Consider the following 23827-nt stretch of genomic DNA (forward strand, 5'->3'; position numbering starts at 1 on the left):
AATGAAAGCTAATTTAACTTGACAAGTGAGAATGACCATTGCTAATTCTGACAGAAAATTGTTAGGAGAATCTTTTAATTTTATGGAAGAAACCCTGTAACATTAAAATTACTCAAGGAATTTGATGCAGCTACTAAAACTAAACCAAACAAAAACAAAACAAAAAACAAAGAAAGAAAAAACACAGTTACGGCAGGTTTATCTCCTCAGCTGTGTTTGGTGTTTGAGAAGACACTTGTCACAGAAACTTTGTATGGGAAAATCGAGAGAAGATAAAAGGCAGTTCTGGATTTGTGTATGGTTTAACATTAGCACTGGAAGCATTTTTGAAATCTTGAGTTGCTTTCAAAGTTAGTAGTGATTTAAATCAAGTTTTACCAAGTGTGACTTTGCAGTAGGTCTGAGCTCCTTTCCAAAAGTAACTTCCTGTTTAGTGTACTAGAACTGTTTCAGTGTTTGTGCTGCTAGTTCCTCATTCTGTTCTTATGCTGGAGGTTGATTGTCTTCAAATACAGCAGCAGTGCCTGGGATGATCAGATTCACACTTAAAAATTTCAGTTCTTTTATATGTGTAATCACTATGCTTTTATTCTGAAATTTGTTGTGTTCCATCTTTTAGCAATAGTATGGAAAATGAACATTAATAGTCCAGGTTGTTGTATATTTTATTCTGTTTTTCTTATTGCAGCTGGCCAAGAATGTAGGAAATACTAGTTTTAATGATATTATGGAAGGGAATTTACCTAGTCCTTCACCTAAACCCACTCCATCAAGTGATATGTAAGTTTAGAATCTTTAAATTCTTTAAGATTAAGTTTACTGTGGAATATATATGTGATGTAAAGTGTCTTAAAGAGTAACCAAGCCAGAGGAGGGCTGGGACAGCAGAAGAAAGGGATTTCTTACTCCACCTGTGGGGTTTCTTAGAAGTACAGACTTTTGTCATGCAGTCACATTTAAGCTACAGCTTCTTGGTGTAGAAAACTTCAGGTTTGGGTTTCAAGATCCGTTATTTTGAATCTTGACAGTTTTTGAGTTTTGTAGCATCTCATCAGGTGAGAGACACAGTTGGACTAAATGACACCAGGTTCAGGTACTGTCTTGAGATGGAGATGAGCTTTTTCTTTCTTTCCCTGGTGTTGGAGCTGCACAGAGAGCATCACAGATGTTGTTTTGCCACAGAAGGCTTTTTAACCTATTATGGTGTTTTCTAGCTCACTAGAATGAGTTTTAAGCATGTTTTTCATGCTTGTCCTTTTTTTAACAGATAGACGTGTTTCCATGAGAAATCACATTTCAGGCTTTGTTTTTTCTTTGGTCTTAGTCCTCAAAGTCAGAGTAATTTTTGTATGTAACAAGACGGCAGGATAAAATTGAATATAGCCTTTGTTTGGGGCTTGTTTGCAAGACTGACATGCATCATAAGGTCTTTATCAATAGTTTTCTTCTTCCCTTCTCAGCTCCTGAATTAGGCAAGGTGAGTTTAAATTTAAGTCATTGACCCATTTTTCTAAATATTTCTAAACCAAGCTCTATTTTCACACCCACAGGACTGCACGTAAAGAATTTATCACTGCTAAATATGTAGATCATAAGTTCTCCAGGAAGACTTGTGCATCTGCAGCAGCTAAACTGAGTGAATTACTTGAGGCTGTCAAATCCAGGGATTTACTTGCACTAATTCAAGTCTATGCAGAGGGGGTAGAGCTAATGGAGCCACTGTTAGAGCCTGGACAGGTAAGCTTATCAGGTAAACAAAGCAGAGTATTTTAAGTAATGTGTATTTGTAAAATGTCTGGGACTGGGACTGTTCTCTTAGATGCAAAACAAGAGAAATAACAGACTAAAATGTGGCCTCCTTTGGGGAGGTAAGAAGATGTATCACTTGTCATCAAATCCTCTGAAGGACCGTGAAACGTAATAGTAGTGTCAGACTGTTCTAGGTGCAACTATTATGTTGAACAGCACCTGTTCTGCAGTGTGTTTCTTTAGGATAAGGCCTAGAGAAAGAAAGGGCTTGTCTTGATAACCCTGGCTCACCTGATACCGCAAACAATATCATATCTGCTTTTGTAGTAGATGTTGAAGGAACACATTAATGACTGTGCACAAGTCTCTGTTTCTCTGTGAGGAAAGAAAATACGATGCCTTCACAGCTTCTGATGAAACATTTACAGAAGTACAGTTTCTTTCAACCAGGAAGACAGATTCATTTATTATTTTTAATAAACTTCTGAATAGTTGATCTTCCTTCTAAAGTCAGTGATAGCTTTTTGGAAAAATCAGCCCAGCTTGACTTGGAGCATCCGTGTAGAAGAAAAGCACGGTGTGTAAACATTTCTATAGACAATTGCTGCTGTGTGACCAGTTGGTCAGCAATGTTTTCTCCCATTACTTTTGGACATAACTTGGAGCGATCAAGAACAAGTTCTGTGGAAATAGGTACCTTGGCAAAGGGCAGAGTGCCTGTCTGTATCGAGTGAAGGGAGTTCACTATAGTCTCAGCACTTGAAATATCACAGAGTGCTTATCATGGAAACACATTACAAATTCTCTATCTACAAGGTGAACTTCCTATATTTATCATCCTTAGCAGTTACCACAGGATTAGCTCCTTAGCGTTTCTCAGCTGGTACAGCCAGTGATACCTAGACAGGTGTGAGCACCACCTGAAATGTGGGCTGCATTTAAGACATTGATGCACTGTAAATTGTCTGATGTTTAAAAAGTCTTTTTAGTTAAAGTTGTGATTTAAGTATGTGTACTGTAATATATTTTTAATGCCCCTTTTGATCAGTAGAAGTTAATGAGATCTGGTTTTAGATTAATTTCTCATCAACTTTGAATTAAACAGAACTTATATCGTCATTTAAATGCATAAATGTTTGTGTTGTATTTATAGAAAATGAAGTGTTATTCTGTTTAAATTAATGAAGAAAAGCCCTATATCTGGGGAGGAACAACCCCATGCACTAGTATATGCTAGGCACTACTCAGCTGGAAAGCAGCTTGGCAGAAAAAGGCCTGGGGGTCCTGGTGGACAGCAGGCTGAAATAAGACAACAGTGTGCCCCTGCGGCAAGGAAAGCCAATGGTATATAGGCTGCAGTAGGCAAAGTACTGCCACCACGTTGATGGCAGTGATCCTTCCCCTCTACTCGGTGCTGGTGAGGCCATAGCTGGAGTACCGAGTCCAGTTCTGGTCTCCCCAGTCCAAGAGAGACTTTGATGTACTGGAGAGAACACAACGAAGGGCCACAGAGGTGTTCAGAGGACATGATATATGAGGAAAGGCTGAGAGATCTGGGACTTTTCAGACTTCAGAAGAGAAAGCTCAGGGAGATCTTACCCATATATAGAGGGAAGGTGTAAAGAAGATGAAGCCAGGCTCATTTCGGTGGTTCCCAGTGACAGGACCATAGGCAGTGGGCACAGTTTGAAACACAGGAGGTTCCCTCTGAACAAGGGGAAAGTTTTTTCTTATTGTGAAGGTAACTATGCACTGACATGGGTTGCCCAGGGAGATTTTGGGGTCCCCCAACCTTGGAGAGATACTCCAGAGTCATGTGGACGTGGTCCTGGAGAATTGGCTTTAGGTGGCCCTGCTTGGGGAGGGAGGTGGGACCAGATGTCCTCCACAGGTCTCTTCCAACTTCAACCATTCTGTGATTCTGTAAGGGATTTAATGTAGGTAGGACTGTGATTTTGGTGGGGATTTTCCTAGGTTTTGTAGGAAATAGTGTTGTTGGGTATGCTTAGTGCTCACCAAGGTGTCATAAAGCAACAAGTACGTGAACTCACTCATTATTCCTTGACAGGATCCATTGTAGTTACTAGTAGCTAAAATGGTTAAAGGTCTTCAAGATTGTTCTATCCAGCTGGGAAAAAGAGAAGACTGGTTTTGAGGAACCTGTGATGTCAAAGTGTGATGCTCTTTCCTTTGAAGCGCATGGTGTCTTTTAAGGATCCAGAAAGGCAATAACTATTTTCATCATAATTTCCTAATAACATTTTTCCTTTGAAAGACTTGTAAAAGACCAATTGACATATATCTTGTAGGTCTGATATTACAAGCTTTGCAGAAATAAGGCACAAAAATCTAACTTCTATTTGTGTGTGTTTAGGAGCCAGGTGAAACAGCACTTCATTTAGCAGTCCGGACTGCTGACCAAACCTCTCTCCATCTGGTTGACTTCCTTGTACAAAACTGGTATGGATTGATCAATTTTCATTATGTATGAAAAATGTAAATGTTCAAAGCTACCCATGCAGTGCTTTGGACAGTGTTTGCTTATCACTTACATGCTCCTTAGATATGCTTCAAAAGAGCATAATTTTAATACCTTTGAGTTGACCCTTATGCTCCTAAGTGTGGACAGAAGTGTAGGTTAAAACATGGAAAGCAGTTATAAAAATAGGATGAATGGAAAAACTATGTAGAGCAAAAGAGATGAATGATTTATAACACATTACTATGAAACAATGCAGATGAATAGTTCAGGTAAAGGAGAGGTGGTGAAGTAAACATTCCAAATACAGGACACATGCAAAGAAATTGTAAGAGTAGAAAACAAGGATATGTCTCATAAATTTGATTAGAAGCTAGATTGACTTCAAAAAAGGTGTTGTAGTAGTTAATAAAGTATTAAAGTTATTGACAGCCTGATCTTCTTAACTACTAATTTTCAACATCTAGGTTGAGCTATTCTTTGTTGTCAAGAGATGTGTTCACAGAAGTGAAAAACCTTAATGAAAACACTTAAAAAAAATGAAATGGTACAACATTATTTTTCATATGGTTCACAACAGAATTAAACATTAGCTGGAATTAATTCCAATCCACCTCTCCAGTATGCCATGAAGCAAAGGAAGTGGCAGTCACTTGCTGTGTCAGGTGGTGGGTTTTGGAGAATGAGGAGAGGAAGACTGGGGAAACACAGAAGATTCATCACAACTCCCTCAGCACGGGGAGTCCTTCCCACTGTTGAAGCGCAGTCAGTGAATACATGGTTCTTTTCCTTCCCCTCTCTAATAGTTTATGTAGCATTGTCTGTAGGGAGCGTTAGAAGGTTTGGTCTTCTGATAACAGCACAGACTTGAAATCCATGTTCCTGACACCATCTCTTGGGCACTGTGGACTAGCAGTGTAACCTTCACTTTAACTTATTCTACTGCTACTCCCTCATGTTAAATGGAGTGCTGACTATTGTAGGAGTGTTCTTAAAGTAAAAAAATAAAATACAGTAAAAAATAAGCTATTCCTATTTACAAGCTGAGGTCATAATTTGAAAACTATTTTAGAAGCCCAAATTATTATTCTGAGCAATATTAAAGGATTTGTTATTTTGGATTATTATGTAAAATTGTTTTGTGTGAAGAAACTATGAAGCTTCATAACATCAGGGACTGTAGTGATAGGACAGGGGGTGGTAGGTTTAAGCTTCAACAGGGGAAGTTCAGGTTAGATATAAGGAAGAAGTTCTTTACTGTGAGTGTGGTGAGGCACTGGAATGGGTTGCCCAAGGAAGTAAGTGGTAAATGCTCCATCTCTGGCAATGTTCAGGGCTCGGTTGGACGGGGTCTTGGGTGACATGGTCTGGTGTGAGGTGTCCCCGCCCATGGCAGCGGGGTTGGAACTGGATGATCTTAAGGTCCTTTCCAGCCCTAACCATTCTGTGATTCTATGATTCTATAACTATCATCCTTTATGTGTTTTTGTCAGCTGTCTGTAGTTTTGTCTCAATCTCAAATTTAAGAGCATCTTTACATCCATATGGGCTCTGCACTTACTGTTCAGTGTGGGTAATACTGAGTGGAAGTAAAGCTGTCATTTTCTGAGCTTTTCATTTTTATAAATGTATTAAATTGATCTCAGTATGTCATGACTTTTTTCAAGAAACCTTGTTTCAGAAATTGAAAATGGAAAGAAAGAACAGTTTTAAAAAGCCCTGTGAACCCCTTTGCACAGCTTGTCTCTCCCAGTTTGTATCCTTCCATTCCTTCTTATGACACTCTTATGCATCCTCACAGCCACCCTCTTTGTAGTTCCTTGAACTTGAAGTGTGGGACTTACTAGCGTGCTCTAACTGTATTAGAATGATTTTTTACATATTTTTAATTGGGCTAATTTAGCATGTTTGAAAAAGAAATGTCAGTAAAGTGGAGGGCGAAAACCAACTGCCATGACCTTACAGAGGATTAGGTTTGAATCTCTGAGTTTCCGGTTTGCTGTTTGTTTTTTCAATGAACACCTGTAGATGCTCAGTCCTTGTCAGCCACAGCTCAGGAATTTCCAGTATGTTTGGAACTATTCTTACTAGTCCTTGAAAGCAATGTTTAACTTGAAAAGTATTTCTCTCTCTTTCTACTCCGTATTTGTCCCATAAAGTATTAATGCATTTATTGCTGCTAGGGATGCTTGCTCTGAGACAAACAGCACTGCACACTAGATGTCTCTTGATTATTTCTTCTTTTGTGTTTAGTGGAAACCTGGATAAGCAAACAGCGCTGGGCAATACAGTTCTACACTACTGCAGTATGTATAATAAGCCTGAGTGTTTGAAATTGCTTTTGAGGGGGAAGCCAACTATTGATGTAGGTAAGTTCATTATTTAAAGCTAGGAAAAAAAGATTTACTAACATTTCTTCCTATTATTTTAGCCACTTCTGTGTTAGGAATTTGGCAACTTTACCATCAACAAGCCTAAAGGAAGTGTTCAGTTAAGAAATAGAACTTAAATTCTTAGGAGATAATCGTGGCAAACATTTTCTCATATAAAATACTAATGGTAAAGCCTAGCTTTCCTGATACATACTTTTCTGATGCATCATAAACAGCCTGGAATTTAGGTTTATTGTTTATATCGTAAAAGTCATCTACTACTTGCCTGTTATAATGCTTCAAATGGCTGCTCACGTTAATTGCACTTCAGACATAGGTGGGCTTTCTGTACACAACAGTTAATTCTTCTTTTAATATTCATGTCATTTGGCACTGTGTCTTCACCCAGAGTGCCCCAGCCACCGCTGTAGGTGATTAGGGAAGGGATTAGCTATTTCAGCTGCATTTCTCCCTCTGTTTGCAATCCACGTGTGTGTAATAGGTATAACACTTGCCGTACCTAAACCAGTCCATTTTTCATCATGGCTTAGCAGAAGCTAATTAAAAATAAAATCTCTGTAAACTGTTTGCTTACACTTAGGATAATCTCTTGTTTAATAGATGCTCTCCTTTCCCTGCCATATTTTGAGTTAAGAAGATACTCCATGAATCCAGGCTCAGGAGCTAAGTTTCATCAGCATGTCTAGGAAACATTTGCATTTTGTCAGTTCTTGGTATAGGAGGACAGCTTTATGAACAGTTGGTGCAAACTGAAGAGGATAAACTTTTTTTTTTTTTTTTTTTACCTTTTCACTCATTGCCATAATTTTCCTCCTCTGCCCTCTAAAACGCTGTGGCGTAAATTTAAGTTCATAGCTTGGTGGCAGAAGTCACTGGTTCCTTGGCCTTCTTATACATCCTTAGAATACGTTCTAATATTACCACAAGTCAAAGAATTTGTTGTAATCTGTTTTAACAGATATATCCCTCATTAAGAAAATGGAAAAGCTGTCTGCACAAGCTTAAGCATGCCTATTGGTCCTTCCATTGAACTCTCTCTTAGGTAGATGCCAGAAGGGTGTTTGTACCCTTTTGGGTTCTGTTTCTTGTTGGGGATTTTGTTTTGTTTTTATGCTCTCACTTAGGAACTATGTATCTTCACTAGGACTTGAACCATCAGGTTTATACTTAAAGATTGAAATTTGGAATTGGCTGGTCTCTTTAAGTTCTCTGTGTGCTCACTTCAGTTAAATACTGTGTTTTCATTCCTTTCCATATTAAAACTCCTGAACCATCCTGGATCTTTCTATAAGGAGCCCTCTTTCTAGGGATCTTAATTCTTTCAAATTCATAGGCCTTTCTGTTAGCCCTTGTATTTTCTACATAGGCTTTGTGTTTTCTAGAATTCATGACTGGCATTCTGTGTGTAATATTACAGATAGACATATTTCCTTATGAGCCCTCAGTTTGACTGTTTTCAGTTCCCAGTCACAGAAGCTCTTTACAATCCTGATGTGATGTGGAGCATACTCTTTTCCAGGTCCACGGCATTCACTGCTTACTGTAAGGCTAAATTTTACCTAAGGTTTGTCCACATCTGGTTGGGATGTGGGGTTTGATCTTTTCTTGAGACTTGCTACTGATCATCTAGGAAGGATCCCATTAGGTGTTGTGCCAGAGGACCTTTAGAGTGCTCAAATGACACCTTCTATCTGATCAGGCCTTATTTAAAAAGGGAAACCATTTTACGGCTTTTAAAAACAAGAAATTGCTAGGGAGTTTTAAAATTATTCTTGTCCAAATGTCATCTTAGAATAGGATTTCTGTCTTCAAATTCAGGCTTCAAACCACTACATACTAATCAAAGTAAAAGGTGCTTGGATCAACATTTACTGGTTTTAAAATCTTAAAATAGTTTTCTTTTTTAAGCTGTTAAAGCTTTGCTTTTCCTGATTATTCATGTAAGAGTTTTACTGGCAAAGGAGTTGAGTGGAGAATGACTAAATTTCTTTATATTCTCTGCTAGGATGGTTAGGAGGGATTTGGGAAGTGTCCCAGCAGATGCTGCTGATCAGAAAGAACCTGATGATACATGAAATGCATGAGCACTTAGAGTGGAATCTTAAAGAGTTGCAGCTGCTATAGAGTAAATAGATGTTTTTGATCACTTTTAGAAGTTACTCTGCTAAAAATACTGAAACTTATAGAATTGAGTCTTTAATCATCTCAAAGAACCACTCTCCTGTTTTATTGTTAATTTTGTAGTCAACCAAGCTGGAGAGACTGCTCTGGACACGGCAAAAAGAGTGAAAGCTGTCCAGTGTGAGGAACTGGTAAGAACCGGGGTGGGGAAGAAGGATGGGGGATGTTTGTATGTTTAAAGATGTGGTCTACTGAAGATGGTGTTTCCACTGTATCTCAGACTTTATCGCTGTGAGCTGGCTGTATGCTAGGCTGAAGGTCCTACCATAGGTGAGCATTTTCTAACTTCAAAATGCAAGAGTTGTTTTCTTTGTAAGAGTTAAAGATCTTACTTGTGTTGGAAGTAGTTAGATATTTTAACCAGACCCTAAATGCTTGAGAGTCTAGCTGTCACAGAACCAATAAATTGAGGCTAAACTAGATTTATGGTTCAAACTCAATTAAAGCTCCACCAACATTAACTACGGATTTGGGATTTCACATGGATTCGCCACTACACTGATGACTCTTAAACTTTATGGCAAGTGATCCAAAAAGTGCAATCACTCACCTAAAAGGGAGGGCTCTACCTTGAGGAGTTCCCTTGGACAACATCCTGACCTAAAGGAGAGTCCCTGACTGCAGCCAGCGCTGCTCTGAGGAGGAGCAACTCCAAATGGCTGCCCCAAGGGGCTCCATTGCTGCCCTGTTCGGATCTGAGCTGTTGTCAGATGTGGTCTTGTACACCCATGGGTTCAGGACCCAACTTCCTGCCCCTGCACCCACCAACCAGCACCATGTGTGTGGATAAAGAGCTATGCACATGGGAGCTCTCCTGGGATCTTGTCTGTGAGAAGAAGCTTTTGCAGGCTTTGGTCAGGGCTTTGTTTGGGCTTTTGTACCTGCCAAACAGGTATTTGAATACCAGTTAATACCAATTCTAGGACATTTGGGCTTCATCACCTTAAAAGTTCTTCTTAAAGCTGTTTCAGAGGTTGCTCTGTACTTCTGATAGAAATTCAAATCTGTTAAGACCTTTGAGGTCCTTTAGATCCTTTTGGTCTGGACCTTTCTTTGACTTTTCCTGCTTTGGCTTTTCCCAGATGACTTTAACAGGGCAGATAGTTCAGAGATGATGAAAGTCATCTTACAAGCAGAATTGAAATAACTTGAAATTAAAACCACCTCACAGGTGGTAGAGAAAGAGGCAAAAGTGTAATGTCTGGAAGTTAGGGTATCAGAAAATGTAGAACACCAGCTTCTGTTGGACTTTGTCTCTCTACTGAACATGATCAGAGCAAAAGCATTCTGGAATTTTGAGAATATTTAAGGAATGCTAACAGATGCCACTCAAGAAACCTATTGGCATTCAGGAACTAAAGGTGTTAAAGGATTTTCTCAGGTACTCTTATGAAGCAGTTAGCCAAGAATATGGTTTCTACATCAGACTAAGGAGCTTGTTTGTTCAAGCCCTCTAAAGTGCCTCTCACCAGCATGCATTTAGTAGGCAAGTGAGTTTAAGTACTGCCAAGGGATTAAGAAGTCTAAGCAGTCTAAGTGATTTCATATTCAACACAGAACCAGAAGAATTTACAAAACAGCTGCCATTTGCTGCTTAATTCTGTTTCTCAGAACAGTTTTGCTTCATTTGGATGAACCAAGGAGGATATCTACTTTTGCTCTGCAGCTAGTAATTTTAATACCTTTCATTTGACAATTGAACGTTCTTGTCATGTATTAATTAATTGTTGCAAAATCAAGAGAGCTTGTCCTTCAGAAATCACAATAATTTTCCATATTTCTGGGGATGCAAATCAATGTTTTGCTATGGTTGATGAGGTGGTACTCTCACCACCTTCTCAATTACTCCCATGTCTGCTGTGTAAGTAAGTACACTGTGTTTCCAGTGTTCTGACTGTTTCTGCTGTTGACAGTGTTTCTGTCAGCTGAAAACCAGATCAGCCATACAGCATACAATTGGTATGGATTGCTTTTTTCTTAACAGTATATATTTAATAGAATAACATCAGCTGTTAATGTGGACCAACTGATTGTGCTGTAAACAAAAAAAAAAACACAAACAAGTGGATGTGATCAGTGAGCTTATCTAGCAGCTAATAGTTTCAATTATTATAATCAAAATTCTGGGAATACCTCACTGGTTATAAGGACATAGAGCTGTTGGAGCAAGTCCAGAGGAGGCCATGAGGATGATAAAGGGGGCTGAAGCATCACCCATTTGAACATAGGCTGAGGAAATTCAGGCTGTTCAGCCTGGAGAAGAGAAGGCTGCAAGGAGACCTCATAGCAGCCTTCCAGTATCTGAAGGGGGCCTATAGGGATGTTGGGGAGGGACTCTTCATCGGGGACTGTAGCGGTAAGACAAGTGGTAACGGGTTAAAACTTAAATGGGGGAAGTTTAGATTGGATGTAAGGAAGTTCTTTACTGTAAGGGTGGTGAGGCACCGGAACAGGTTGCCCAAAGAAGTTGTGAATGCTCCATCCCTGGCAGTGTTCAAGGCCAGGTTGGACAGAAGCCTGGGTGACATGGTTTGGTGTGAGGCATCCCTGCCCTTGGCAGGGGGTTGGAACTTCATAATCTTAAGGTCCTTTCCAACCCAGACCATTCTATGATTATTGCAATTAACTGTAATAGAGCATTTTCTCTCTTTTTTTTTTTCCTTTTCCATTTGTTAACAGAAAAATTATTCCTGCATTTTGTCTCAAAATTGGCAAAGAGATAAGGTAAAGAGTAAAAACATCATATGAGTGATCATACTGTTTGCCATGGGCAATAAAAAAACTACAGAATAAATAGCTAGATGTTTGCAGTGCGGTAGATGTACAAAGCAAATTTCTCTTGCATAGCTGGAGTCTTGATTGTGTAATTCAATTTCGGCTCAAGTGAACTCATGAATACTTATATAATGGGTGGAAAATAATTTGATCCAAATTTTATTTCAGGAAGATGGTTAAAGGCTCTCCTGAATCAAGCAGTACCAAATAGACAACTTATCAAATATCGTAGACTCATAGAAATGATAATGGGAAATCTAAGTATTAATAAAGAAAATTTATCTTCTCAGAATAACCATGAACTGCAATTTTCCGGGGTTTGCTGATCAGTGAAGTAGTGGGCTTTTAAAGAATCTGAGTACATGATTTGAAATGGCAAAGTAGAGGAATTTCGTGCTTAAGACACATTGGCCTCATCCAGTGAGGGAGGGATATATTTAACTAAAGGGTAAATACCCTTTATTTCTATTCAACACAAGGACTGTGACTTTGGAGGGATAATCTCTGTATGTACCAGAACCTGTAAGTAGGTTCTGCCTTCCCTTCTTGGAAAGGAGGGCTCCAAGTGCATTTCTGCTTTTGTGTCTGTACCTTCTCTTCTTGCCATCTAGTCAAACGCTTGTCAAACGTGGCAACTGCTACCCATTTGGAGAAAGTTTTCTCTTCTGCCTCTTGGCTGGTTCTCTATACCTCAAATAAATGAAGGATGTTAATGTGTGATTTGCCCTGAAGTTGTGGTTTGTTTTTTTTTTTAATGTCAGGAAGAGTTTTCAACTTCTGAATATTTCAGCTCATCACTTGCTGATACAAAACTTCACTGACACTGAAGGAACAGCAAATATTTTAACAAGAACCTTTCTTTCTTTCAGCTTTCTCAAGCCAAGGCAGGAAAGTTAAACCCACACGTCCATGTAGAGTACGAATGGAATCTTCGGCAGGAAGAGATCGATGAAAGTGATGATGACTTAGATGATAAAGTAAGCAGGGAATTTGCACAAAACCTGACAATTTCTGTTCTGTGGACATGAATGGAAATACAGACCCACTTGAACATTTTTTTTCCTCACAGATTTTATTGGATGGTGCAAAAGCTAGTTTTGAGGCTCATATTAAATATTGCCAAAGTGCTTTTTGATTTGATTTTGTCAACATAGTCATTATGGATTTCAGCTTCAGAGGTTTTGCTTTGACAAGACATACAATTTCATCTAAATCAGTAAATGTAGATTACTTATTACTTTGCCATTTTATCCCCTAATTGTAGATTGTTAATTTTTAGCTGGAGGAAATCCAAAGCTTCCGTATTTATTTTTTCCATAAATTAATAAACCCGAGTTGTTGAATAAAGAGCTCTGTTTTTCAGAAACTGTGCTGTGCACTTTATTTCTGGTTAAGAAGTAACAGGAAGACAAAACTTGAGGGCACAGGATAATTGCCACGCTAGAATATGTGAAAACTTAGCCTCTGTGCTCTACTTTAGCAAGTCAGTTAATTACTCTGTGCTCTGTTTCTGTAATAAATGCGAATACTCCTCTCCTATTTCTCTATATCTCTATAGACACCTCTGTATCTCCGGGTGCTGTAGAGAGGAAATGTGGTCAACTTTTCATTTTCTGTGACACATGAGACTGAAACATTCAGAAACAAAAATGATTTGCATGTCCTCAAGGACAGGAGAGAACAAAATGATTATCTGTGCAGGGAGCCTCAGGAGGATAACAAATGCTGTATGGGAGATAATAGCCTGAACCAGAGCTGCAGTAAAACAGATCTTGCTCCATATACAGCCATTAACATGCAGCAGTTAAAAATTGCTGTGTAAAATTTCTTCAAAGAGCAATTAGATACGTTTAAAAGAGATGTACCATGGAATATATTGCTAGGTCAGTCAACAGATGAATCTGCTGTGCCAAAAGAGGCTATTTTTAATATGCACCAGTGGGATAATATACTTGATCTTTGAGATAACTGTCTGGTGTGGGTAAAGAACTATTTGATGAACTGAAAAGTTATACTCTAAAAACTTCACTAGGCTTTTATTGGTATATTATTTATTATATTATTATTGTGTATTTTCTTTAAGAATAAATCTAACTTTGTGTACGTGGTAATGTGTTGATGCTACAATATTTTTCGTTTAGAGGAGAGAATCAGTGGATCACTAAGAGGAGGAATATAGGCTTATTGGTCCATTAAAGAAAGAAATTATGTTCGGTTCATTAGAATATGCTCTGTTAACTTTTCTCCCAAACACTAACTATATTTACTGGTTACACCTGTATAATGCATTCATTTTTCTGTTCACAGCCTAGTCCCATAAAAAAAGAAAGATCTCCAAGACCCCAAAGTTTCTGTCACTCTTCAAGCATTTCTCCTCAAGAGAAACTGACTCATCCTGCATTTAGCACTCCCAGAGACAAGCAAAGACTCTCCTATGGAGCTTTTACCAATCAGATCTTCGCTTCTACAAGCACAGATTCACCCACCTCTCCAACTGCCGATGCTCCTCCTCTTCCTCCTAGAAATGCTGGCAAAGGTAAGTCTATCTCCAAAGTAAGTCTGTCTAGATTTGCAAGTGGTAATTTTTATACATTTGTCCTTCCTTTAGCCAGGTGGGTTAGAGAGTTTCAAGATGTAGCATAGTTTTTTCCTGTTACATTGATGCAGTAAACCGATACAATGCATGTTCAGAACTTAAAATGCCCCTCCCCTGTTTTTTTAATGGTCTCATAACTGTACATGACTAGGTGAAAAAATAAAGTAATTCTTTATTGAATAAAATCTGGTTCATTTTCTCTAGAATTTTTGTTCATATTTAGGAGAAGCGTTTTTAAGCATTTATAGTATTTACAGTAACAAAAATGCAAGTGATCTGGAAGAGGTGCTGGTGGGTAGTGCTAGGGATGTGATGTATAGTGTCTGGCAGAGGGGGTGAAGACTTTAGAGGAGGTGCAAGAAGGCTCCCTCACTTTGCAGTCAGACCCTGTGGATAAAGACAAATACCAGAATGACCTGTGAAGTACTGAGCAGGTTGGTACTGAAGTTCCTTCCCTCTCAGTGCATCAAGGATCTCCTCTTTCACTTTGCTGCTAGAGAGGCATAAGGAAAGGCAGAGAAAATACTAAGCTTATTGACAAATTGTTTAAAAGCCACTTAGGCACTGAAGATCTAAAGCAAACATCATCCATTCTTCCCTGAGTGAAACAACTATTTTGCTCTTGTAGAAGTATCTGTAAGGAAGGTTTGTGCTACAATTCAAGCAGTCTACATTTAGCTGAAATGAGTGGGATGCTTTTTCTTAGTAATGACACTCTGGGTAGCCCTTGGAAAGGAAGAGAACTTATTTGCCTATGAGGCTTACTCTTGCAGTAAGTGGATGGTGGTTCTTTGACCTTAAACTTCAAGTTTTGATGATGTATTTATGAAAAAAAAACATTACTTTAATTTGTACAAATCAATGTTTTAGAAGAAAAAAAAATCCCTCTTCATTTTTTTACCTTTTTTGCACACAATTAATTTAGAAACAGCCAAACTGTGTTTTTACAACAGACTTATTAGAGGAAGCTTCAGTTGTGGAGTCTCCTACACTGGAGATATTCAAGGCCCGCCTGGACAAGTTCCTGTGTGATGTACTCTAGGTTACCCTGCTCTTGCAGGAGGGTTGGACTAGATGATCTTTTGAGGTCCCTTCCAACCCTTAGGATTCTGTGATTCTGTGATTCAGTCTGACCTAGGATAACTTCTTTTTGTCATAAAGTTGCAAGGCTTGGAGACTAATCACAAATCCCATTTTGATAAGAAGGTCATGAGGTTTGCGTCTTGTATCTGTCTGTACACTGCTTAGTATATTGCAGCTTTCAGTGGATTATAATGAACTTTATTTCTTTGTCGTTGCCTTTTCTCCAGGAAGGGGAATATTTACATGCTTATTTCATGCTAAGTATGCATTCAAGTTTTAGAAACATTAGGCATATTCCTAGGTGTTCCTGCAAAGTCCTGGATGAGTGAATCGACACAAGACCAAAGCTACTTGGAAAGAAAGGAAACACCAAGTTCTTGTGTGCTTTCATGTCAAGAATTACACAAAGGAAATCCTTATATTACAACAAAATAACATGATATTATCACAAAATACAGAGAACTGTTGACTTCTAAAGTAACATTAACTGCTTCATCAGAGTGGAAAATGCCAGATTTGCACTGCAAGAGAGAAAGGTTGAATGTCACTAGGCTTCTCTGCTTCAAATATGCCAAAATTTGACAGTCTCGGAGTGATACTGGGTTTTTGGTTGGTTTTCATTCTGTAACATTGTAAAGTATTTAATCCCTTTTAGGAGTTTCCATTAAATATATGCCCGTGTTACAGGAGTAATTTAAGACTCAAAAGAACAGGGGAACAAGGTGATGTGCTTAGAACAATTCATCAATGTGGAAAAGTCACTCCAGACACATCATTGCAGATGTACTTATGCTTCATTATAAATTCTGCTACACCTGGTTATCTCCCCCACTTCCAGCTCCCAAACAGATAGATAGTTTTAAAGTAAAAGAAGCAGATACTCTACTTCCATAAGACACTGGTGATGCATCTTAATTTTGAAACAGTCTGACTTAATTTTGTTTCTGTAGGAAAAAGTAATCCTATGGGAATTATCTGCTCTTTTGAGATTAATAGTAATAGGGTATAACCCTTACATCAAAGTCTAACATGCAAGCTTACTTACCAAATCCTTTCTATTGTTCATTTTAATAGCTACCTATTTGATTTAAGATCACATGAAAACACAATAATGTATTTTGCTCTAAGTTCCCTAAATATCAAGAGTAAAAAGAGCATTGAATCTTTAATTCAGTTTAAGCTTTTCTTCTGTGCCCAAATATAATCTGATCTTTGTCGTTCTCTTCTATGAAGCCCCAGCAGATACCATGGGACCCTGCTAGAACATGGAGACAGTCTGTAGGGAGGGATAGCTGATGGGATCTTATTTTAGAATGAGGCAGAGGAATTTAAAGTTTCATGGTTTTTATCCTTTGAGGCATACAGATAAAACTCTTTTCCAAAACACATTGTATGTTTAAACAAAACCACCTCACTTTAGCCCTCTGTAAGCTGGCTTCATGCACCAGTGAAGTTCCTTAGTAGCCAGGTTCTATGGTGTTTACTGAGATGCCACAGTGGCTGGGAGCCATCAAGTCTGGACTTTGATTGGGCAAAGAAGGTAAGTTGTTGGAGAATGTGTATATAGAGGTCCCTAAAATGCTGGAATGTCGGTATACTTTACAGTAAACAAACTCTTTTTTTTGGATACATCTTACTTTTTGCTATCTCTGCTACAGATTTACTTAATCCAAACAGAATGAAGAGTACAGAATGAGTGCAGTAGCTGCATAAGTGAACCACTGTTTGCCTTCTCCAGTAGTTCCTCTCAGCTTATTCAGGTTCAGCTTATTATCAGCCCAATCTTTAGTCTGTAGCATTCTAAAAAATCATCAGTCTTTCCAGCTTACACCTGCATTATGGCTCCAGACATCTAGCAGGTCTTCTGCTTTAAAAAACCCAAAATACCAATATTGGTGTGGTTGCATGACTCAGCACAGCAGCAAAAGAAACTTTGCATGACCTTAGTTGTGAATCCAAAGTGAAGGCAATGTTGCTAACTAGTTTTGTAGAAGTTAGGCAGTCTAAGACAAGTTTCCTTAATTTGAGCTGAAAGTGAATTAATTTGTAATGGTTCTGCCTATTTTCGTGTACGGGGTGAACATGGAGGTCAAGGATCAGTTTGATACCATGAAGTGAATCTTGGTGACTTACATGTTTGCATATTTTAGGCTCTTTTTCACAGCTCTGATGTTAGGTACGTAAACCCAAAGGCATTTGTGTTTCCAGTCCACTGCCACTGCAGATACCATATTCATATAATCTGCTTCTCACTTGATCAGATTCAATTCCTAACCAAATTTGCTTATTTGCCTTTACTAGTAACTTCTAGAAGCTGTGTGACTGCATTGCTCGCAGGATTAGCAATCTTCTCAGATCCATTATATTACTTTGTTCATGTACCAATATTGTCATTTAGCTTTGGTGTTTTTTCTGTCATTGTGTCTGTGTCAAGGCACGACTTGGAAAGCAGTCATGCAGGTCTCCTTTTCTGTTTTGTTAGATAAACCAACCATATTTCACCTTTTCTGAGAGAAGAGTATTTGCATTCTCCTGTCATTCAAGTCACCCTTTCATCATACTAGCCTTTCTCTGTACCTTTGCTGTTTAAATCAGCTTTCTTAAATACAAGTGACTGGAAGTACAGAGACAGCATTAAAACCTTGCTGTTAGTGCTGGAAGGACTACATCAGAACTTCCTTTGTCCTAATTTTTTTATTATTATTCCATCATATTATAGCATATCAGGCATTACACAGTCTCTAGTACCATTTTCAACTGGAGCCCTTGATTTACAGAACAAATGCTTCCTTAATATGGAGTTTTAACATTATCCACAATACTTCTCTATTTAATCTCATTTCCATTACCTCAGCCTTTAAGGTTGTCCAGTTTCTTCTGTTTTGTACTAGTGCATCAATCCGAAATGCAACATTCTTTAACATAAAGTCTGGGGTTTTTTAACAGGACATTTTTCAGCTTTTTATTATAGCATGTACTGCAAATGCTGTTGTTGAATTGATGTCTATTCTTAGCTTTCTTTTTCAGAGTGATCATGGTAATTTTGTCTTTATGATCTTCTTTTCAGTCCTGAAAATGTGATGCGAAGTAAGACAAACTGAGGAAGGCTTTTAGTAATATCTGCAAAAACATCACTCATAAGAACTTTAAGAATAACAACACTTGTCAATGAAGATTCTACTTTTAATATACACTTACTTTCCTTTGCAGTTCCTGTTATACCATTAACTGGAATAATGGTTCTTCCATATCTGTCATTAAGTGGTAAAAAAAAAAATACAAATGTGAGGTTTTACACCCTAAGCGCACCATTTCTTGAGTGGATGGCAACAGCTTTGCATGGTCTCACAGCTACACAAATTAATAGATACTGTACTAACTGCACAACAGCTGAAGGGCAATGCACTATTAATGGTGGAACTTTTCCTGTTACTTACCTTAGTACAATAAATTTGAGATTATTTGATCTATCTACACATGAAAGTGTGATCCTTGCAATATGAAAAACTGATAAACGATGACAACAGTTTGCACTGAAAGTGACAGTTCCCAGCTAACTGAAGAGAGCCCAGTGGGAGCACAACTAAGAAAGTCTAGGTGGTTTTCCTGTTTGTTGTACTTTTTTTCCTTGTGTGAAGAAAGTGTTCTCATGAAATATGAACTTCACAACTGTGTGGGAAATCATCATTAAGATGGCTGTGCAGAAGAAATTCAGTGGTTGGCTTACTTGCTGCCTGGTTAGAATCACAAAATATCTTTGGTCTAGAAAAGTAACTGCTCTGGTTGTTGCTTAAAAATGCCTAGTTAAGCGTGTGTAATTAAAAATATCATGTAAGAATTGTTTTAAGGTTTTGTTTATGCATAGATTTATGTGTATCACTGAGGTGAGCAGCTCTAGTGCTGACATGATAGGCAATAGAGAGCTTTAGTGTGGTGGTTTGCTGGACCAGCCAAGCTGAGACCCAGCAGGAGCGCATAGTTCGAGGCAGTTGATGGTGATCCATGCAGCAGCAAAACCACAAAGGTTATTGATGTGTTAGAAACCATGAAAGTACCTGAGAGTGGTCACGTAGGAACTGGGGCTTCTCCCCCACAAAAGGTGGGAGGATCAGCCCAACTGAAGTGCATCTCCACCAATGCACACAGTGTGGGCAACAAACAGGAGGAGCCGGCAGCCGTTTTGCAGCAGGAGAACTGTGACATAGTTGCAATCACAGAAACATGGTGGCATGACTCGCACAACTGGAGTGCTGCAATGGATGGTTATAAACTCTTCAGAGGGATAGGCAAGGAAGGAGCGGTGGGGGGGGGTAGCCCTGTGCATTTCAGAGTGTTTTGCTTATCTGGAGCTTAATGATGATGATGAGGCCCTGAGTGACATTGGTCAGTGCCCAGTGCCTTGGCAGTCCTGGGGTAACGGTTGGACTTGGTGATCTTAAAGGTCTTTTCCATCCGAAATTATTCCATAATACAAAGTATTTCATAATAAATTTAACGATGCTTTGTACATCATTATTAGATCTGTGTATTGTTTCACCAGTTGTTTCCAAAAGCTGATTCAGATTCCAGAACATTTCCCATGTTTGCTTTATTCAAAGTGATGTGACTTCATACCTCTTTCTGAAAAGATATTTTGAAGTTTTCCTTTATTTTCTGTTTATTGAAAGTTATTTTGTATTTCAGCCATGTAATCATTAGTGTATGATTCCTAAATTTATAATTATCTTCAGTGAAATTAATATAGGGATAAACGGTATGGTAGGGGCCTGGCAAGATGCATTAATTTCAATGCTTTAACACCTTTTCCCATGAACTGTTTTATGCCATAGGACCTTTTGAAAGCTATGAAGCAATAATGTTTTTCAACTCCTCTCTGATGTCTGGAGATACACTACTAGTGTAAAATATAAAATATATATCCATATAACCACCTTCAAAGAATTTTATCCTACTAAATTTTAGTTTTATAGAGAAGGATTCTTCACTTTATTGGCAATAAAAAGGAAACATTTTACTTCGTGCCTGAGGTTTTATTTTTACGATAAGCACACAATACTGCTTCACTGCATTTCCTCCACTTTCTGGCCTTCAAGCCTAGTTTGAACTCTGTGTCACTCATGGTGGGGCTGGAGACCGTGTTGGCATTGAGGGGTCGGGCTGCAGTGCAGTACTAACAGCAGCACAGCAGGTGGTGGTAGGAGCGAGCCTCCGAGGTGTTGGACATCCCCCACTTGCAGTTTGTCAGTGTGCAGTGCCTTTCTGAGATGTGAAATGCAGACATTCTGTGTATGGTTTTGACATGCTTTAAAAGTAATGTTACTGTTAACACTGGATGGTGAATTCTCCTTTCCCCCTCAGCACTCCTACGTTATACTCTGAGTTACTACTGTTTACAGAACAACCTTTGATTCATATTTATTTAAGCCAACTGAAGAATTTATGACTAGTCTGGGGGATCATCAGTCAAAGCATAGCCTGAGAAAAGTTTTCTTCTTTTTGCTGCAGAAATATTTCAGTTCTTGGTTTACATTAGCTTCCTTTCTTAAAGCTCAAGGAAGACATTCAAATGAGAAAGGATGCAAACTGGGGAACAAGCATTAATGTGCACTAACATTTGGCTTTTTGTCAGTTAATGGTCTTGTGAACTTGGGAGTAAATTGAGAGGAAGAATCCCATAATACATAATTTGATTTATGAGGGTAAGCAGCTAATGGAAAGCCAGCTCCAACATACCTGTGGGGATGTGGTTGAGAGATTCTCCTGAGCAGCAAAAGGCCTTCCAGGCTGGAATCTGGAGGAGAGCAGAATGAATCATTAACTCAATATGGGCAGTTTTACCAGTCTTTTCTTTGGGATTTAGAAGAAGGAGGGAGGTCACCTGCTGAAAACGCCTGGCAAATACACACTTACTTGTAGGGTAATTGAAGTTACCTTTTTCAATGTTTAGTGTTTCACCTAGGGAATTTTAACAAAGACTGTTCTTCACTGACTCTGGTACTTTTATGATGTGTGGTAATTTAGGAAGGAATGCAGACTTTGGTGACTTCTAGTCTATCTGTAGAGAGTGGTAGTATATATTTGTGAAGAGGCAGCTGTAGTCCTGTGTGCAGGTCAGGCTGTATCCTAATCACCACAATGAAGATTTTTGTCTCAAACACCTTTCAAATAGGTTTTTAAAAAAGGGGTGAATTTGTTCTATAGTGCTACAAAATGTGACTTGACTTGAAATTTCAGGTATAATTACACTTTGCTTTTAAATCGATTTTCTGCATGTATCGAGAGCCTGTGATAACAAAGCTCTTACCTGCAAATGTAATTGCAAGATCATGACTGCAGGGCAGCATTATTTGTTGGTTAGATTAAAACCAACTGAACAAAAACCCCCTAGAGCTGTTCTAACCTAATGCAGACTAATTGGGATAAGTGTTTACAGGTAACTTCTTACGGAAATGGCCACTGACTGGAGCAGTTGTCCCCTCACTGCATGTTTGCTCCCTGCACTGCCTGCTTCCTTGAGCTGCTCACTAAGGACAATTTTGAAGGGGAAGGATGAAGTTGATCAGGGAAAACTTGGCTTCCCTCTAGGTTATTTTGTCTTTTAACCTGTGTGTGTTCCCACATCCTGTAAAACACGCATTTTGTTGAGTATTTGTGCCAACACTGGTGCAGGGGGAAATAAAGTGTTTAAGGGGAGGGGTGACTGCATAAGCTCTATAAGCAATGCTACCATTAAATACCCAGTTTCAGCCTCGGAAAGGGCTTTGCTGATGTTGATTTTATGCACACTGCATACAACAGTTTGCACTGCAAGAATGTATAGTCTCATTTATGTAAGCCACATAAAAAAAGGGAAATAAGCATAGAAAAAATTAAGCTTACAATACAATTTTCAAAATGCAAGGCAAATTCATAGGTAGTTTTCTGTTCCCTGCATCCCCCTCAGTTTATTAACAGAATTCTTACGGGATGCTGTTACGGGATGTGGAAAACATGTCCCCACATACTAGAACATCTAGAAAGGTATTTCTTTTTGTTCCAAATTAATACTAGCTTTAATCCCACATGCTTAATATTTACTTAATTTTAAGATTTCATGCCTTTTTTTCTTTTATGCCTAAAATTAGGAATCATGAACCGATTAATCCTGTATTTTTAAACATAAGTACACGTGTCGGTCTATTGTCAAGTTGCTTATATTCCCACAGCTGAGATGGTTAAAAACGTGGTGAACGTGTCGTTTAATCTAAACAGTGTTCTGGCATGGCTTGTCTTTTCATTTGAGTCCTTTGCTGCACTTTGCTGTGGGTCTGACTGTGATTTTTTTTTTTTTTTTTTCAGTGCTGCTTTGACGTTTATGCACATGTATTTGTAAGAAGGTTGTTTGTTATTTTGCAGGCCCACCTTCAACCCTCCCTCTAAGCACTCAAACCTCTAGTGGCAGCTCCACTCTTTCCAAGAAGAGACCACCTCCCCCACCCCCAGGACACAAAAGAACCCTCTCTGACCCACCAAGCCCACTACCTCATGGACCCCAGAATAAGGGCCCAATTCCTTGGGGTGAGTTTTGAAACGCAAAACAAAAGGGCAGGGGAAAACCTTTTATGATGGATGATATATGATCTTTGGTTTCTTTTCACCTGGTGCTTGCTTTCCAATGATTGCAGCTTGATGCAGCGTCAGCTCAGATAAATCAGCAGTTCTATCTCCTGTCACTCTAGCTTCCAGGCTTCTGTAGCCGAGTCTTACTTGAGAAACCTGAAAACACTCCATGCTCCCCCTGGGGCACAATTCGGTCTCTGCTGCCTCCTTCTCTCTACCCCAGCTGCCCAGGCTGCCCTCACCCTAGCCCCTGCATCTGCTGCATCTCCTCTGCCTCTGCTTCCTCACCCCTGCTGCTATTCCGACCAGCTCCCTCATGTAGGTGGCTCATGAGCTGGGACAGATAAACCCCAGTGAATCTGTGTGGTTCTGATTCCCAAAAGAGCTGGTTTCCTTGGGCTCTGTGCCAGATCTCTCTGACAAAGTGTTGGCAGCTAGCTGATGATGTGTTGTCTTAATATGTTTTGGGGGTTTGTGATGTTGTCTGTGCATACACAAAGACTGATAGGGTCACATCCTTCTACCTGCAGAAGTTATACAGAAACAGCACAGGGTTTTTTTTCTTTCTTTTTAAGAGGGTACTTTTCTGACAAGCTTTTTACAAACTATTTACCAGACTACTTGAATGACTCCTCTTTTCAATAAACATTGCTCTATGCAGTCAGCTTCTCCCTGTAAATCCCAGTACCTATAAATCTCAGGACCAGGAAATTTACTAGTGTTGGTGGCAGGTTTTCCATGTATCTCTAAACTTTTGAGCTGGGATCCAATGCTTACAATGGGGGGTCCATACATTTCTTGTGTTTTAAGATTATCCTCTCTCTGTTCTAATGCAGATTACTAGCCTAAAAAAATTGTAAGCGTAAAACCAGCAATGAGTTAAATGTGGTAAATCATAGAGTACTCGTGTAGAATATGTGATTTCATCTAGGATTTGATAAGAAGTGAAATACAGAGTCCAGTGAAAAGCAC

The 23827-nt window shown here is 38.9% G+C and overlaps 1 protein-coding gene across 3 annotated transcripts in view; it reads left to right on the forward strand.

Annotated features, from left to right (window-relative positions):
* Positions 1 to 23827, forward strand: part of ASAP1 (ArfGAP with SH3 domain, ankyrin repeat and PH domain 1) — a 146416-nt gene that overhangs the window by 107245 nt on the left and 15344 nt on the right. For 2 of the 3 annotated variants that reach the window (XM_057429851.1, XM_057429853.1), the window contains 8 exons: positions 689 to 780; positions 1551 to 1737; positions 4124 to 4209; positions 6482 to 6597; positions 8866 to 8933; positions 12447 to 12554; positions 13885 to 14113; positions 22652 to 22813. In XM_057429851.1, the coding sequence (XP_057285834.1) occupies positions 689 to 780; positions 1551 to 1737; positions 4124 to 4209; positions 6482 to 6597; positions 8866 to 8933; positions 12447 to 12554; positions 13885 to 14113; positions 22652 to 22813 (1048 nt within the window). The remainder of the gene's footprint in view (positions 1 to 688; positions 781 to 1550; positions 1738 to 4123; positions 4210 to 6481; positions 6598 to 8865; positions 8934 to 12446; positions 12555 to 13884; positions 14114 to 22651; positions 22814 to 23827) is intronic. The other variant, XM_057429852.1, reaches the window with a different exon arrangement.

This window comes from Pezoporus wallicus, unplaced genomic scaffold (genome assembly GCF_028554395.1).
Source record: "Pezoporus wallicus isolate ANWC-B61680 ecotype Strahan unplaced genomic scaffold, APGP_CSIRO_Pwel_v1 contig_7545, whole genome shotgun sequence".
NCBI classification, from domain to species: Eukaryota; Metazoa; Chordata; class Aves; order Psittaciformes; family Psittacidae; genus Pezoporus; species Pezoporus wallicus.